We start from the raw sequence: 18,673 nt of genomic DNA, 5'->3' as shown, positions 1-18,673 counted from the left end.
TCTGATCCCGCTGCAAGTTTGGAGGTGACACCCACAGGGCCCTTCCTTTACCCCTTCTCTCACCCCCAGCCCTTTTCCCACGCTCACGCTCTCTTCTAACCTGCTCTAATTGCAACTAGCAGAGATTTCCGTGGGGATTTCCTCGTCACACAGCCTTTTCCATGGATCACATCCCATTCTTGCCCCGACGGCTGCACCCCTCACGTGTGTCCCCACAGACAATCAAACAAGGGCAGGAGGCACCTCAAAAAGAACAATTTGCTCTTACTCATCCCCTTGGGGGATGCCGTGAAAGCCGAGCCTTGTCTTCCACTTCCCTCTTTCCCAAGGCGGCTGTAGGTGAAGGAGGCAGGACAGCAAATGTGACCCCCGCGACCACAGAGCCACAGCAGCACAGCTCAGAAAAGACCTGCCTGCTACACCACAGCCCCAAAAAGCCAAAAGAAACCCAAAAAAAACCCCCAGTGCAACACCAAAAAGAGGCAGAAGCGAGTAGAGGGGAGAAGTACAAAGTGAAAAGTGGAAGTAGGAAGAGCGTGTCAACTCTTGTGCAGCCGCCTGCTCTTCTGGAGTGTGACTCAGCAGAACAAAGGCTTTTGTCCTCATGGAGAAACAGAGTCCATATTGCACAGGAAGTGGCAGAAATTCACTGGCTGGAATGTGACTGGAGCTCCAGTGGCTTCCACGGGGAATTTCCTCAGCTTTACAGGGACTGCAGATCACCACCCTGCCCCACATCAGCTGTAGACCTCTGCTTTTCCTGCACTCAATGGAAATAAAAAAGAAATTTGCAGAAAAACTGGATGAGTGTGAGACTGTCATCACTGAGAAAATTCACTTTTGCATGGAATGAATCTGGAAATAGCTGGATTTATAAACTGGGACACTCTGGAAGGACACAGGTACAGGACAAACCCTTGTGCCTCCACCACAACCCAACACTGAAACTGTCACCATACAAAAGTCACCAGGTTTAAGATCAACATCTATATTTGAAATACTTGTACTTCCCTTTTTGCAGCAGTTCTGTCACATGCATAAATGTTACAGGAGGCTGAAAGGGGAACATGAACAAACAGCTTTTAAACCACCCATTTAAAAAAAAAAAAAAAAAGGTGTTTTAGCAGTACCAAGAGATGCAGCACTTGGATGTGATCAGACCCCGAGGCTGCAGCTTATCAGCATCTTGGTGGTAGAAAAAACAAGACAGCTACATCTTTATCCAAGGACAGATTTTTCTGTCCATGCACACACTGCAATATCTGTGTTTGGACTAATTTCTGTCACTCTTCCCCTCCAAGCATTCCCATGGCAGCACCAGTGGATTTTCTGATGAAAACACAGCATTACTCTACAGCCAGAAATCACCTGCTACCATGCAAAGCAGCATGCTCAGGGCGTGTAAAAACATCAAAGTTAATGTAAATTGAAATTAAAAAGACAAGTTACTTTATTAGAAATAAAAATTAAATAAAAAGTTAAATAGAAAATAAAAGTTGTTTTTCTTTGGTTTAGTGAAGCCAGGCTTATCCTCACTTTGACAGAATAAATCTCCACCTCCATCCATGCACTCTTCCTGTTTTTATTAAAATCCTGAGTGCAGTTTTCCTTGCAGAGTGGCTGAGTGGGAGTGTGGAGCACAAGTAAACCCTGTCTCTGCACGTCACGGTTGTGAAACACATTCTAAATAAAACCATATGCTCTCAGAAGGAAAATTTCATCTCTCTCCCCTTTTTGCTGCCTGCTCAGGTCGGCCCCAGCGCAGGGCTGAGGGAATGCAAATACATTTCTAGAAAGGTTTGATGAGAAACTGATAAAAAACACGTTCATTTCTTCATTCATTCTGCAGGGTGAACGCACAAGAGACTTAATTTTAAGAAGAATTCTGTGATTTGGCTTCTTCTCTTGTGTTCTCCCTTGAAACAGTTGGGAATTGGAGTCAACTGGTACCTGTGATGTTTTAGTGTCTGAAACCTCAATGATTTCCAGATCATCTCACGATGATGGGGAGGAAACAAACAAACAAAAAATCACTAATCCACTGTTTGAGCAAAAAAACCCTTAATAACAGATTTATTCCAGAGCTGGTTGGAAAGTTCAGTGGTTTGTCCTCACATTTAACACTTCAGTGATGCCCAGTGACTCCCTCAGCTATGGAATTTAACAAGCCATTCTGTTAATTCTTTGTAACATTTTGCAAACCATGCCTGTCACGCCAGGGAAATAACTGACCCCACGTTCTTCTTTTCCATTCCTTATTTTCTCTCCAAACACCTGCCCTTGTGACACAGGGAGGCTGACCCAGGAACGTGGGGAGCAAAGAGAAACCCCCTCATTTCTCCCTCCCACCAGGACTTCTTTTGCTGATCAAAACCACACCAAAGGGGAAGTGCCAGAGCTTTTTTTCTCTGTATAATATTTAATTTCCCATTCTGGGTTATGCAATGATTTCTCCCACGAGCAGCTTTCTTCCCTGGGTCTGCACTAGGTATTTTGGACACATATAAAGCCCACCCACTGTGTGTTACCTTTGTTTTCTCCCATCCTTTGGCCTCTCAGCTGTTGGTCAGGCTGCTCTGGAGAAAAAGGGCAAACCCAAAAGCAGCACCTTCCAATGCTGCAGTTGTGGGATGATGGAAAAAAAAAAGGAATATTGGGAAAGCAAGCCAGCAAGTCTGCAGGGCCAGGTTATTCAGGAGTGCTCATCAAACCTTCATCCGTGTGATCAGCACTGAACCCCACACTCAGACACTGATAAAGGGAAGATAAACTTCCCCCCAAGCTGGGGCTGCTCTGTCGTGCAAACCACAGCCCCACTCCAGAGTTCTGACAGCTAAATGTTGTTAAATGACTACATTTCCATTAGTAACAGGGATCTTTGCTTGTTTTTCAAGCAGCTTCCCCGCCTGGTTTTCAGATCTACCTAAGACATAATCACTACCAGAGATGGCTAAAATAAGAAAATTAAATTAAATTAAAGCTGCGTACATTTGTAATGCTTCACCCGCAATCAGTTTCATGTGGCTCCGAGTGGATCACGTGTCCTGGGTGTCTTGTCTGGTTTATTTCTTTTGTTTTATCACACATTCTTTCATTTTGAGTCCTGTCTCTCCTGTCACGACTCCGCAAAGGATTTAGACACGCAGCCAAGCATGCAGAGCACATGTTCTGGAAGCACAGAGATAAATTAAACAAGCTGTACCTGACTGCAGCTGGCCCCTCCTCTGCCAGAATTTCGCCAGCTTTCATAAATTAGACACACAATCAAGTGCACAACTTCAAAAACCTGGATCCCCGCTCTCCTTTTTTTTTTTGGCTTGTGAGAAGGGAAGGCACGGCTAACAAATCCTAATGCTCAAAATGTGACACACAGTGGAGGGGGGAAAATAAAAATACGATGCCTTGAAAGTTATTGACAGATCAGCTGCAACCTACCAGAGGCTGAAAAAAGATACCAGATGGAATTAAAAAATCCTTGCTATTAGTGCATCATACCAAATGCTGTGTTCTAAAGCCAAACTCCTCCTGCTGCAAGGAACTGTTTCTTGGAAAATTGCTTATGCCTTTATTGGTGGTGACTATTGACTCTAATAGATAAATGTGACAAAGGGGAAAAAAAAAAACAAAAAAACAAAACAAAGTGAAATACTGATGTCATAAAACACTGTCCAGACTTCTCTGCCTTGCAAACCCCATTAAGATTTAAAAAAATCACACAGGTACTCACTTAAAATTGAACCTTAAACCCCCACAAACTGCTGTTAATACTGAGCACCCCGACATTTGACTTCACAATAAAATACACACACACAAAAAGAAGTGGGGAGACAGGATTTATGGCTGAAGGAAACCTGACAGAAAAGAACAAGTTCTAATTGAAAATACACCAGGTAAGAAGTCTCTCACTGCCTATAAACACACGTGGATCAGCAGCACAGCTCCACTGCCAGAAGACTGATGCAGGCTTAAAAAACACAAAGCCAAACCCCTTAAAATCAGGATTGATGTAAGCCCCAGTTCAGGCCAGCAAACCACCTGGAAATCCCACTTAGGATCCAAAACCACCACAGCTTTGTGAGCACTTCCAAGACATGAAAGAGAAACTTTTTCCCAAACAAGCCTCAAACGGCTCCCAAGGAACTGTCAGACCCCTTCCCCGTGGGATTACCGAGGCATTCCACCACCTCCTGAGGGTTTGAAACAAAGAAGGGATGTCTGAACTGATGTGCTACATTTATTTCCCAAACACCTGCTGGTGTTCCAGGGCCTGAAGCAGCAAAGGCGTCGGGACTGTCACCAACAGGCAGGGGACAGCTGGGAAATCACACAGAATTCGGAACCAAGGGGCAAAAACTTGGAGGAGTGAAGCTGAAAAAACCTGCCACAACCATGGCCTCCCCCAGGATTTTCAGCAGAACACCAACTGAGACTGGGATGCCTTCCTGGAAGCATTCTGACAGCACCACAGACACATCATTTATTAGTTATATAGATATTATATATAAATATATCTATTAATTCTATAAAATTAATAAAATAATATATATTATATATAAATATATATTAATTCTATAAAAATAATAAAATTATATACATAATAGATATGTCATCTATATTATACAATGTATAATTATATAATAATATTATTGTATAATATATATTCTATGGATATTACATAATATAAAGTTATGTAATAATTATATATTATATAAATTTAGATATTTCTATTTATATTATTATATAAGTTTAAAAACCCTGCCATAACCACAGCCTCTCCCAGGATTTTAAGCAGAAATCAAATTGAGACTGGGATGTCTTCCTGGAAGTATTCTGATAGCACCATGGATATGTCATTTATTAGTTATATAAAGAATATATAAATATATATTTATATATTAATTATAGAAATATAGATATTTATAATATATACATCATATATTATATATTATATTTTATATATATAATATAATCATATATATTATATAATATATAATGATATTGTTATATAATATATATTATTATATGTATATTACATATTCTATTATTATGTAATTATAATAAATATTATATGAATTTATAGATTTCTATCTATCTCTATTTATATTATTATATTATTATATTTTAACATATTGTATAAAATATATTATAATAAATATAATAATATATGACCTATAAAATATAAATTATATATTATATAATTATGTTATATATAATTAATAATTATGTGATCTATAAGAAAAATATTATATTATATTATACTGTATTATATTATATTATATTGATATTATATTATATTATACTGTATTATATTATACTGTATTATATTATATTGTATTATATTATGTTATGTTATGTTATGTTATGTTATGTTATGTTATGTTATATGGTATTATATTATATTATATTATATTATATTATATTATTATATTATATTATATTATATTATATTATATTATGTTATATTATATTATGTTATATTATATTATGTTATATTATATTATGTTATATTATATTATATTATATTATATTATGTTATGTTATGTTATGTTATGTTATGTTATGTTATGTTATGTTATGTTATGTTATGTTATGTTATATTATGTTATATTATGTTATATTATGTTATATTATGTTATATTATGTTATATTATGTTATATTATATTATTGTTCACCTCTTTCCAAGTGTGCAGATGCTGACAGGGCCAGGATCCTGCAGCACCAGCACGAGGCAGACAGACTTACACTGACATCTAAAGGTGTCATTCACTGTCTGATGCCTTACGAAATGTCTGCAAAGGGCCAGCATCTCGTAAAAAGGTAACAAGACAGGGAAATTGCCATTATTTAATTCTCACTATGAGTGTCCAAGGCCAGGCTGGGCCAGGCTTGGAGAAACCTGGGATAGAGGAAGGAGTCCCTGCCCATGGAATGAGTTGAGCTTCAAGGTTCCTCTCAAACCTACGACCATCTGCACATAAACCCCAATTTTGAGGCAAATTTCCTTGTTCCAGTAAGAATTACGTGGCATTTTCTTCCACCTAGAAAACTCAGCTTTTGCTAAATTCTGTCTTAGGGAAAAAGATGCATCTTTTCCATGCAGTTGGCACAAATCCTAGCTGTAGTTCAGCTGTAGTTCAGTTCAAACCAAGTGGTCTTTTCAGAGTTAATATTTTTTCCCTGCTTTTAAGTTGGTTTTGAGCATAATTCCCATTAGAAAATGTGAATGCTGGTTTTGCAAGCAGCACGGATTAAATCAGAATACACGAAAAGGTCTCTCTTCAGCCATCCCAAACACACCTCCTACTGTGCCACACAGAAATGGACACGGAAACAGACAGCAAATCTATTTCTTTTGTGCTTTTCAAACCCAGACACCACCTCATTGTTCTGCACTCACTCCACAGCCTGTGAGACACTTAAACCACTTGCTGCCTGCTCACAGTTCACTGAATAAAATCTATTTTCCTGAATTTCCACAGGCATCCAGCCCGTTCTCCCTGAAGTATAAAAGCAACGGGAAGGGAGCAGGGAATCCTTCTTTAAGGGGAGGTGTGCACCCATCCTCTGTGCCTTGCAGAGGCAGAGCTGGATGTCCAAAGGATGACTTTGGGAATAGAAATGGAGGCTCCTGGTGGACTCTGGAAAGCCTGATCTGCGTGTCCCTTGTTCTGTGGAATAAATCAAGTGAAGAGCCAGCTTTAATCCATTTCAGCAGGGTTCTTTAAACTCGAAATAATTTGTGGCAGCAGAGTCCACTGCTCCAACAGGAGGTGCTTCATCAGCTGAGCCAATAAAGGTGACCAATCCCACCTTCACTCCTCACCCAGCCTATCCCATTCCCTAAATTACACCAGCCCTTTGTTTTTAAATAGTTTTTTGAAGAGTTACAGTGCTTTGAGCATCCCTAACAAGGTGGGCAGAACAGGGAATTAAAACCCTAAGGAACAGCAAGGGCATCGGTAGTGAACTGGGGCTTCCAAGGCAGCACGGGTAAATCCAAACCCATCCGTAACATCTCACCTGATGGCTCAGGAAATCATTTTTGATTCCTACAAAAGGTGCCTGAGGGTGAGTTATTCCTAGGGCTCCTTTAATCCAAGAGCTCACCAACATTCCTGGAAATGACCAAGCCGAGTGTGGAAAGCTGACAGCAGGCTCCACACAAAATTTAGGTTTGACTCAACGGAGCCAAAACCTCATTAGGTTTAAAATTAGTAATTTTTCTCTGCTTTAATCCAGATGTGGACTGCAAAAATAACTGAAAAGGTCACAGACATGTCCGTGGGAGGTAAAGATAATCTTTGTAAAGAATGGTCTCAATTACGGCGATGGGAGTGGCTAGCAACTGTTAAAAAATCCTCTAGAAATCCACAAAACCCCATCCAGTCCAGAAGCACTGCCTCAGCTATGAGAACACATTTAAAAAACATTGTCCAGTGAAGGCTTTTGTCTGCCTCCTCGACTGCAGCACTAAAAAATAAATAAATCCCAAAGCAAGCAATTAAATGTAAAGACTGCTTGCAAACCTGCACCAGACTTTTCAAGGGTTTTCAGCTCTATAAAAAGCCACAGTTTGAGTGGCAGATTTCACATCAAAAAGAAGTTTGTAAAGTCCAAATCAGCCTGTGGTCACCTTTGCACATTTATGTCTCTCAAGTGTGCCCAGAAGGTTTGGTAACAGGAAAGGAGAGAGAGAGAGATTTCCCAAATATATTAAAAAAAAAAAAAAACCTAAGTGAAAAACTTCAAACAAAAAAAATATATTTTATTCAAAGGGAGAGGTGACACATAACATTATCATACATCCCAAAACCAACCATCAAAACCATTTTAGATTCAGGATCTGAAAATTCAAGGCTGGTAAAAATGCCCTAACTGGACTTCCTGAAGAATGAGATGTTAGAGCACATCCCAGCCTCCTACAGCACAGCTCATTAAACACATGTCCCACAAGACACAAATAGAGAAGTTTCAGAATTGCTCAGTTTGGTCTCATTTTTTGGCAAGGAACTTTTCTTCCCCCCCCCTCCTTTTAGGCCCATGGCAAAAAGCAGCTTTGGAAAGATTTCTCCATCTGAACCTAACCCCTGGAGAGAACCAAAGACTGGGAAAAACTGAGAGGTATCTGTGTTTATTGTTGGGATAAACAAACTTCAGAGCATTTATTTGTTCTGTTCCAAGTATGTCCTGGGCTCAAATACCATCACCTTTACTGTGCAGAAAACAAAACCCCACTTTGTGCACACCACTGATCTTTGGGCACCTTCAGCTGATCCCACGTGCCTGTGGTCCCATTCTCTATTTTGGGTACTGGAATGACACAAAAGAGCTAAAAAAGCATCAGATGAAGTCTGTGACCAAGTGCCCTGGTGCTGAAGGACACTGCCAAGCCAGCCCTGGCTGCAGGGGCAGGAGAAGCACATCCAGGTTTAAGGAATTACAAACAGCCACGTCAGGCAGACTTGAAAGCGTCAGCACACAAAAAAAAAGTAACTTTTTTTTTCCAAACCAGCCCAGCTAAATCAGCACAATCTGCTGCAAGTTTAACGTGCAGGTGCTCTGAAATCCCTCCTGGGACTGCACAGGAAACCTGAGCTTAGGACTCCAACCACAGAATCACCAGCATTCAGAGGGCTCAGCCACTCTCCCAGCCCCTGAGCTGCTCCCTGCCCTTGCTGGAAGAGCAGGATGTGCCAGCAAGTCTGTGGGCCACATGGTGAACTGAGGATCACACCACTGGAGCTGCTAAAAATAACTCCCCCACCCTTTTTTTGGGGGAGAATGGGTGGGGGGAGCGTGTCTGAGGTCCCACAGCCAGCTGTGCTGCTGCAGCTGGAGCTGGGCAGGACAACAGCAGGGGCTGCTGGAGGAAATGCTTTGCCACGTCCCCAGGCACTGAAAGGTGATGCTGTGACAGAGCAGGACTCACCTTCTCAGCAGGGCGACATTTTAAGAGCTGGCACACTGGGCTGGCCAAAGGATGGGCAGCCCTGGAGGGGGAACCAAGCCTGGAGAGAAGAAGCTGCATATTTTGCTCTTCCAGCAAACTGCATCTGGATTTCCTTCTGTTTTACCCTGACATCTGTCAAACAAGAGCTTCAGCTCTCCACCCAAGGCAGGCAGCCTCAGCTGACAACACCAAAATGCAAAGCAGCCCTTTATCTAATACAGACTGGATTTCACCCTCCTTTCCAGGCCGCCTCTCTGCTCACACACAGGGGGTTCAATCCCCACACTCCCCAGATGGAGAGGGTCACTGGCACCAGCACGTCTGACAGGTTTCCAGTGTGCTCAATAACCAAAGAATATGCCCATGATAAGCACTGTAGATATTTTAAAAAACACCTAAAACAGACCAGGTTTCCAATGTGCTCAATAACTGCAGAATAAACCCATGATAAACACTGTAGATGTTTTAAAAAACACCTAAAAGCAGACCAGGTTTCCAATGTGCTCAATAACTGCAGGATAAGCCCATGATAAGCACTATAGATATTTAAAAAAACACCTAAAAACACACTAAGCCAAGCACACACTGAAGAATACACACGGCCTACTTTGATTTTTCTTTTTTTTTTCCTCCTGATGTGCAATTCCAGCTCAGGCAGCCTTTATTTTTAGAAGTACTCCCTCAGAGAGGCCATACCCGAGCTGCAGCAGGCAGCGAGCACAGAGGAGCCCTGCCCTGCTCCCTGCTTTGAAGGCTGACACAGAGGCTCTGGTGGCAGCTGCTCCTCCTCAGACACTCCCCTGATGTCCAGTGCCACCTTCTCCTTCCTGCCTCCCTCACGCCTGTCAGACCACCCCAAGAGCAAATCCAAATCCTTGACAAAAAAAAACCCCAAAAAAAACCAACAAAAACAACCTCCCAAAAGGAGGGTCATGGAAAGGGTCTGAGGGATGGAGCAGCTCTGCTGGCAGAGCTGGGATGGTTCAGCCTGGAGAGGAGAAGCTCTGGGGTGACCAAATTGTGGCCTTGCAAGGCCTGGAGGAGCCAACAAAAAAGATGGAGACTCGTTACAAGGGCCTGGACAAGGGGAAATGGCTTCAAACTGGGAGAAAGTAGGGTTAGATGGGATATTGGGAATTAGGAATTGTTCCCTGGCAGGGTGGGCAGGCCCTGGCACAGGGTGCCCAGAGCAGCTGGGGCTGCCCCTGGATCCCTGGCAGTGCCCAAGGCCAGGCTGGACAGGGCTTGGAGCAGCCTGGGACAGTGGAAGGTGTCCCTGCCCACGGCAGGGGTGGCACAATGGCTTTTAAGGTCCTTCCAACCCAAACCACTCAGGGATGGCAGGACAGAAATCTCCATCTCCCTGCTGGAATGGTGAGATGTCCTCAGAGGAGGGTCCACAGTGCTGCTGGGCAAGGTCTGGGGCAGAGCTGGCAGCAGCACAGGGACACAGGGACGGGCAGCCTGGCCCTGCATCCGGGGTGAATCCTGCCCCAAAACCCAGCAGGACAGGAGGGTTTCCTGCTCAGGGATGGATGCTCCACGTGCTGCTGCAGCCCCAATATTGTGTTTGACACTCCCACGCCAGGGATCACCCAAATTCACCCCTGACCCCCTCCCCTGCCACAGGCTCAGGCAGCACTGGGTGCTCCCCAGCCAGGTTCTAAAAGGAGCCCAACCAAGAACTCCTCCAAATATGTTTCCAAAAAAGCCCAAATATTTCCACATCGCGGCCTCGGCTCCCTGATAAGCAACTAACAAATCAGTGTACATGTTTACAGTGGGCATTTCAGATCTGTTAGGTAATGAGAGCTCCGAGCTGGATAAGCCCTGCTTAGATTGCTTGGAACTGGAACCACTGAATTCCGAATTTATCGTCGCGCTATCCAAAAATAAACACGTTCACTCAGCAAGGACTTGTGACTCGTGAAAAATTATCAGAGTTCTGTGCTTTCCTAGCTCACATCATAAAGCCTTCCCACGCAAATACAGCCCTATTTCACTTGTATCTTCTCATCAGCTTGTATTATTTAAAACATGTGGGACATTCACACAGATGGAAAAAAAAAAAAAAAAAATAGGTCAGGCTGGAAACAAAAGCCAAGCCATCCTGTTTTATTAGCAGCTTAAACATGCAGAACTGTAATTTGAAATTCCAGGGAAAGCAACATAATGAAAACATTCTGAACACACAAATTAAAAAAAAAAAAAAAACCTACTGCAAATTGCTGCTACCCTAAATTGCCATGTGGCCAAATGCCTTAAACTAAAAACCAGGACTGATAAGAAGGCTTCTCCAAGTGATCTGAAAATGCACAGGAAGAACTGCACTGCTCAGTGATCACATGGAATCTGGGCTATAAATCCAGGATTTTTCTAACATCAGCAGCCTGTTAACAGTCCAGCGCCTTTGAAATACTGTTGGACAATGAACAGTTTGCAAAATCTTGTCCTTTCATTTGCCAAGATCCTACTTTCAGGTAAATTTATTCCCTTCCTTGAACTGACATTGTACAAACCTCAGAAACATTTATTCATTTCCCTTTTATCTGCTGCACAACCCCAGTATTTACTACCAGAATACGTGAAGCCCAAATCAGTGCAGTGAATTTAATTTAGTTATTCAAGCTGAACGTCCCAAACATCATTTGATTGCTGCCACCTATTGTTGTTCCAAACATGTTGCAAGGAGTTAACCCTTTATCCAGCAGCTACTGGAAGTCATGCTGGATGTAATTCTGGCTCTGCTGCTGCTAAATATGCAACTAAATATGCAACTAAACATGCAACTGCATAATTAGCATCTATTTGGGTGTGATAACTGTAGAAAGAATGAATAAAGGTTGAAAATTAAGGTGAAATATATATATATATATGTACATATAGATACACACACTGTTTATTACAAAAATTAACTGTTTTATTTCTACTTTTTAAAAAATTGGGCATGTTTACACACTAACCTCTCCATTAATCTAAGACTTGGCTTTTCTCTCACAAGAGAAGTAAATCTGGAGCATTCATTTCTCACTCAGCCCATATAAAATGGTAATTTTAGGTTGCCAAAGGCCACTAAATTCTGTCTCCTCCTAAACACACAATGACATCACGGTCAGGCTCATCTAAGAGGTCAAAGGACACAAAAACTATCCAGTCTAGTTTAGTCTGCTGGGTTTAAGTATTCAAAACAGCAATGTGAAATTTGAGAGGTTGTTTCAAAATATTAATTTTTCCAAATATCATCTAAATAAGTGATTTTTTTTTTTTTTTTATAAAACACGTAGGGGGGGAAAAAGACCTCCTCCCTCAAACAGGAAAGTGGTGAATTCCAGAGGGGTGAATTCCCACCTCTGGCAAGTCATTTGAACTCTCCAAATGTCAAAGGCTGATCCCAACCCTCACTAATGGAGCCGAGCAAAGCATCCCCTACCCCACCCAGCTGCTCCTTTGCTCCTTCTCCTCTCCTGCAGCCTTTATCCGCACATTGATGCCAGCAGTGCCTCACCACAACCCGTTTAAAAATTCATCTGGATGTCAACCGGGAGCCAAATTATACCCAAGTGGCTCAAGAGGGTCCTGGCACGGGTCTCCAGCCAAGCGCTTCAACCCCTGGCAAAACTGGCCCAAAAAGGGAGCAGCCTCAGATGGGGCAAGAAAACGGAGGCCCTGGGGGATGTGGGAGAGCTTTAAACCCAAAAATGTCCCTGATGAAGGAGCTGCCAAAGCAGGGATGTAACATGGAGCAGCAGGAACAGCCAGAAATTGCTCCTTGAACGCTCCTCACCCCAAACCACAACAGCCACTGGGATTAACACTGCCCAGGCACATCTTTCATCCAGCTCCAGAGCCCTTCTTCTATTCAATAAGGGCTTCCCAGAGCAGCAGGGAATATTCCCAAACCCTGTCCCCTTCCCTTTAGGCTGCTCACACGGCGGAGTGGCCACACGTGACCCTTAGCTGGCCACACAGGAGGAAGCCCTCCCCTTCCCCCAGCTCTGCACATCTCCTGTTCCATGCCAGGGCAGCAACAGAGCCCTGTCACCCGCAGTGACAGCCAGAGGGAACTTTCCAACAGGCAGCAGGAGCCTCCCCTGCCAGGAGCAGCTGGAATTGCTACCAGGAACGCACTAACAGGGCTCCTGCTAGAACCACCAGATTTCACCCCTGGATTAGGGAGACCAGAGCACACACAAATAACTAAAAAGTGTCAGTGTGGAGGGGAGAGAACGCCCGTTCCTTTCAGCAGCTGTCAGGAAATTGCAGCTTAAATGCCAAGTGAGGTGAATCCAGGGAAAGCTCCCTTCCCTGCCAGCAAAACTCGGCCCTCTGACACACAACCAAAACATCCCTGAGATTTACACACAGCGATGCACCCGAGCCTCTGCAAGTCAAAACAGAGCTGAAACTGCACCCTGCTCAGGCTCTGAAACACCCTCCTCATCTGCTCTTCCCCCCACTTCGCTCTCAGCCTGAAGGACCAGGAGTAAAGGTGCCCGTGGCTCCACTGCCAAGGAGCTCTGGGGCAGGGGGAGCCAGTCCTGCAGCCTGAGATGCAGAATTAAACAGCTGGATGGACATCTGGAAGCTGGTCTCGCCCAGGGAACAGGCAGAGAGGGGAGGAGAAACAGGAAGAAGGGGAGGGGAAGACAAAACTTGCTGGATTCCCTCAGATAAAAGTCAATCCTGCAGTTACACAGAATATGAAGAGAGGATGCTGTGGGGAAGCATCTGACAGCTCCAGCTCTCTCAAGAGCAAGTGAAATGAGCTGTTCACCTTAATTACACCTTCTGAAGGGGAGCAGCCTGCTTTCTGGCCAAGGAAAGGATTTAATTACCCCAAGAAAAACAATTTGCAAAGACATCAGTGCCAGCTGGGGAAGGCCTTGAGGTGCAGACTAGCAGAACCTCTGCAAGGCTCTGAAAAAACACTCCCTCTACTTCTCTTCTATTTCTTATTTCTAATTTTCTATGCTATTTCTTATTCTATTTTTATTTCTTTCATTATTAATCAGACCGCCCCACCTGGGCCAAACTCACCATTATTTTCCAGGGTAAATGGGAGGCCTCATAAAACAGCAACTAGCAGAGAAGTCCTGTTCTTAACAGAACATTTACCTACTCAGGCACAAAGCTTAAAATCAGGGGTTGTAAGAAGATACTTCTCTTTACAGAAATGCTCCAGAAAACTCGTGCAATTCAGTTACTATTTGCAAGCTGCACAGAGACAAGCCCTGCTTTAGAAGTTCTGGGAAAAAATTAAAGATCAGATTCAAAACCGACTCAGCCATTTAGATACTTTATGCTGTCAAAGTCTTACACGTGTGGCCTCGAAATTACCCACCTCTTATCACTTTGCAGCCTGTCCTGATGGAATAATTAAGCAGCTCAGACTGCCGAGTGTTATTTTTTGCTTCACGAGATGCTCAAATGCTATTTTAAATCCGACACCTGCGATCCCGAGGGCTGAACTTACTGTTCCCAATGTCACCTTGCAGCTGGAGAATCTGTGGGACAGGCATGGTGAGAATCACCACGTCAAAGTGCTCCGGGGGCCCAGCTTTCCTGGAGACTTCCCACCTGCCATCCCGCAGGGAGATGTGAGTGACGTGCTGCTCATAGGACACCTCTGCACCTGGCGGGAAAAAGCAGCAGCTAAATAAATACCTTACAGCAGGGAATTCCACAGGGAAAATGCACAGAGAGAGATTACAAGGGGGACAAGGGGGAATGATGGCTTCCCACTGCCAGAGGGCAGGAATATAGCTAATTATATATATATATATATATATATATATATATATATATATATATACACACACACGCATATATATATAAAAATAATTAAATTATAAATTTTTATAATTATAAAAATTAGTATATATATATAATATATAGTGTATATATATCATATATATAGAATATGTAAAAAATATAATATCTAAAATATAAATTATATATGTGCATACATATATACATATACATACATATATAAAGTATATAGTATGTATATAAACTATATATAATATATTATATAGTATAATAGATCTATATATTAATTATATATTTCATATAATTATTACATATTATATAATAATATATTGTATTCTTATTTATATATTAATTATAATGTTTATATATAAATATATTTGTATATTAATAATATATAAGTGTATTGTATATAATTCTATAATATATAAAATATATCATATATAATTGTTTTAATTATATATAATATTATATAATAGATATTAATTAATTATATAATGTATATAATAAATTATATATAATTAATTATAATTTATTAATTTTATATATTATTATAATTATATATAATTATTCTTAGTTATATATTATATTATTATATAATAGATGTTAATTAATTATATATAATTAATTATAATTTATTAATTTTATATATTAATTATATATATATTATATTATTATAGCTACTATAAGATTAGGGTTTTAAAAAATAAGATGATTAAAAAGAAAAATGAAAACAATTGCACTGAAGGACCAAAGCTGGACTACTCTCACGGCTCAAACTTTTCCGGACAGGGTTAAATAAGTCACTGAACTGTACACGTGGTCGTGCCACACGACATCTAAGGCAGTAGTTAGAAAGTTTCAACTCATTTTCCAAAGGGCTCCCCGCCCAGCAGGTCACATCCTTCCCCAGAACACAGGGCGTAGCTCGCCCCTCTTCCCCCGAGTTACACAGGAGGCGTTCTGTTTGTACAGAGACTTTTGTACCTGCAGGAGTCGGAAATTCACCGAGCCCACAGACACGTTTATCCACCCAGGCGACTTCCAGACATACCCAAACCAACGAGGAACTAAACATCATCATCATCATCAGGGATGGAAATCCGAAAGACCGCTCAAAGGCACCGCCAAAAACACAGCCATTAAAACCTTCCCCTTCGCACCAAGGCACCCAAAAGCATTACCTGACTGCTCCAAATAGAACTTGACAACCGAGGAGATGCCCTGGGGGGCCACGAAATTGCGGGAGCCTTCTCTCACCACCATTCCTTCCACGGGAGCGGTCAGCGGCTCCAGGACGCCCTGAGTGACAAGCTCCTCGTAGAAGCTAGAAAGGAAGAAATACACAGGAAATGCGGATGAAATGCGCGGAAATACACGTGAAAACTCGCTCCCTTAACAAGCAAAGTTAAGACCAGCCTGAATTTCAACAGGCTGCACTTCAAGGCAGGTTACGCATAAATGCAGCAAGAAAAGAACAAGCTACCTTGCTAACTGCATTGGGCCTGGCCTTTTACCTGACAGCAAGGCTACCTGTGATGGAACTACCAGCAGCTTGACCCGGAGGCAGAGGAACACACAGCGGCCCCCTAAAGCTCTGAACAGCAGCAGGAACTCCGTATCAACGGCGGAGCGCAGGAATATTCCAGGCGCCTGAAACGCGCCTGCCTTTTCGCTGCTTTCCAGGCAAAATTTTGCATTTTCACACCGCTGCTGCACCTCCGTCCCCTTCCCCAAGGCACACTGAGCTACCCCCGCGCCTTTCATCCCAACCCACGCGTTTCCCGGCTTCCCCCCGTCCGCTCCTGCCCCCAGGTCCCGCAGGCAGGGCAGCGAGCGGGGGGCTGCGTGTCGGCAGGGGTTAAAACACCTGCGCACGGACCGCACCAGCGGTGTCCCCCCGTGTCCCCACGCCGGGCCACCGAGCCCTCCCGATCCCGCGGGATGGGGCCGGACCGAAGCGCCGGGGGCGGGATGGGGCCGGGATGGGGAGGGATGGGGAGGGATGGGGGGCGGGATGGATGGGGCGGGTCTCACCTGAGCCGCGGCCCCGCCAGCTCCGGCTCGCAGGTGACGAACTGCGCGCCCAGGTCGGCGCTGCCGTGGTCGGAGCGGGTGGTGCTCATGCGGCCCCCTGCGCGACAGGGGTCAGAGACCGCGGCGACACGCCACGCCACACATGCCACCACGCAAACATGACACGAGGAGCACGCCAGGCCCGGGTTTCCCACCGTCCCCGCCCCCCCCCCCGCCCCGCCGGACCCACCTGCGCCCCGCGCCTTGTCCCACACGGCCACTTGTCCCCGCGGGGCCCCCGCGCAGCAGCGCCGCGCCCGCCGCGCCCGTCAGCCCCGCGCCCAGCACCAGCACCCGCGCCATGGCCGCGGCACCGGCGGCGACACCGGCAGTGACACCGGCAGTGACACCGGCACCGGCACGCCCCGGACACCGACGCCGACACGGGCACGCCCAAGGACACGCCCCGCGGTGGGCGGGGCCTGCAGCACCGCTGCGCGGCCCCGGGGAGCCACGCCCATGGGCGGGGCGGGAGAGGCCACGCCCACAGACGGCACCTGTGCGCGCGGGAACCCGCGGACGCACCTGTGGTGGGCACACACCTGGAATGACACCTCTGTACAGGCATACCTGTGCTGGGCACACACCTGGAATGACACCTCTGTACGGACACACCTGTGGTGGGCACACACCTGGAATGACACCTCTGTATGGACACACCTGTGCTGGGCACACACCTGGAATGACACCTCTGTACGGACACACCTGTGATGGGCACACACCTGGAATGACACCTCTGTACGGACACACCTGTGATGGGCACACACCTGGAATGACACCTCTGTACAGGCATACCTGTGCTGGGCACACACCTGGAATGACACCTCTGAACGGACAGATCTGTGCTGGGCACACACCTGTATGTGCACACCTGTACACTCACACACCCCTATACACAAACACACACCCCCGTGTCACACACACCTATACACACACAGACACCCCTGTGTCACACACATACACCTGTGTCACACCCTCTGTCATACACACCCATACACACATAGACACCCCTGTGTCACACACATACACCTGTGTCACACACCCCTGTCACACACACCCGTGTCACACACCCCTGTGTCACACACACCCTGTGTCACACACCCCTGTGTCACACACACCCATACACACACAGACACACCTGTGTCACACACATACACCTGTGTCACACACCCCTGTGTCACACACCCACACCCGTGTGTCACACACACCCGTGTCACACACCCTGTGTCACACACCCCTGTGTCACACACACCCGTGTCACACACCCCTGTGTCACACACACCTGTGTCACACACCCCTGTGTCACACACACAGACACCCCTGTGTCACACACACCTGTGTCACACACCCCTGTGTCACACACACCCATCACACACACCGTGTCACACACCTGTGTCACACACCCCTGTGTCACACACACACACCCGTGTCACACACCCCTGTCACACACACCCGTGTCACACACACACCCCTGTGTCACACACCCCTGTGTCACACACACCCGTGTCACACACCCCTGTGTCACACACACACAGACACCCCTGTGTCACACACACCTGTGTCACACACCCCTGTGTCACACACACCCGTGTCACACACCCCTGTCACACACACCCGTGTCACACACATACACCTGTGTCACACACCCCTGTGTCACACACCCCGTGTCACACACACCCGTGTCACACACCCCTGTGTCACACACACCTGTGTCACACACCCCTGTGTCACACACACCTGTGTCACACACCCCTGTGTCACACACCTCAGTGTGTCACACACCTCAGTGTGTCACACACACCCGTCACACACCCCTGTGTCACACACCCCAGTGTGTCACACACACACCCGTGTCACACACCCATGTCACACACCTCTGT

The 18,673-nt window shown here is 44.9% G+C and overlaps 1 protein-coding gene and 1 long non-coding RNA gene across 2 annotated transcripts in view; both read right to left on the bottom strand.

The window, feature by feature from the left end:
- Nucleotides 1-17,111, bottom strand: part of RNLS (renalase, FAD dependent amine oxidase) — a 72,423-nt gene extending 55,312 nt beyond the window's left edge. Inside the window, 5 exon segments of the mRNA XM_038140979.1 lie at nucleotides 14,425-14,583; nucleotides 15,902-16,044; nucleotides 16,755-16,851; nucleotides 16,984-17,018; nucleotides 17,020-17,111. Of these exon segments, the coding sequence (XP_037996907.1) occupies nucleotides 14,425-14,583; nucleotides 15,902-16,044; nucleotides 16,755-16,851; nucleotides 16,984-17,018; nucleotides 17,020-17,096 (511 nt within the window). The 5' untranslated portion in view covers nucleotides 17,097-17,111.
- On the bottom strand, nucleotides 437-14,376 carry LOC119702619. Its single transcript, XR_005257400.1, has 3 exons — nucleotides 14,293-14,376; nucleotides 2,989-3,168; nucleotides 437-760 (listed from the first exon to the last, which is right to left on the bottom strand). It is a non-coding gene; the product is annotated as an uncharacterized LOC119702619 (long non-coding RNA).
- Nucleotides 17,112-18,673: the final 1,562 nt, after the last annotated feature.

Source organism: Motacilla alba, chromosome 6 (assembly GCF_015832195.1).
Source record: "Motacilla alba alba isolate MOTALB_02 chromosome 6, Motacilla_alba_V1.0_pri, whole genome shotgun sequence".
Taxonomy (NCBI): domain Eukaryota; kingdom Metazoa; phylum Chordata; class Aves; order Passeriformes; family Motacillidae; genus Motacilla; species Motacilla alba.
Note: the sequence above shows the minus strand (reverse complement) of the source record. Positions and strands in the feature narration are given on the sequence as shown.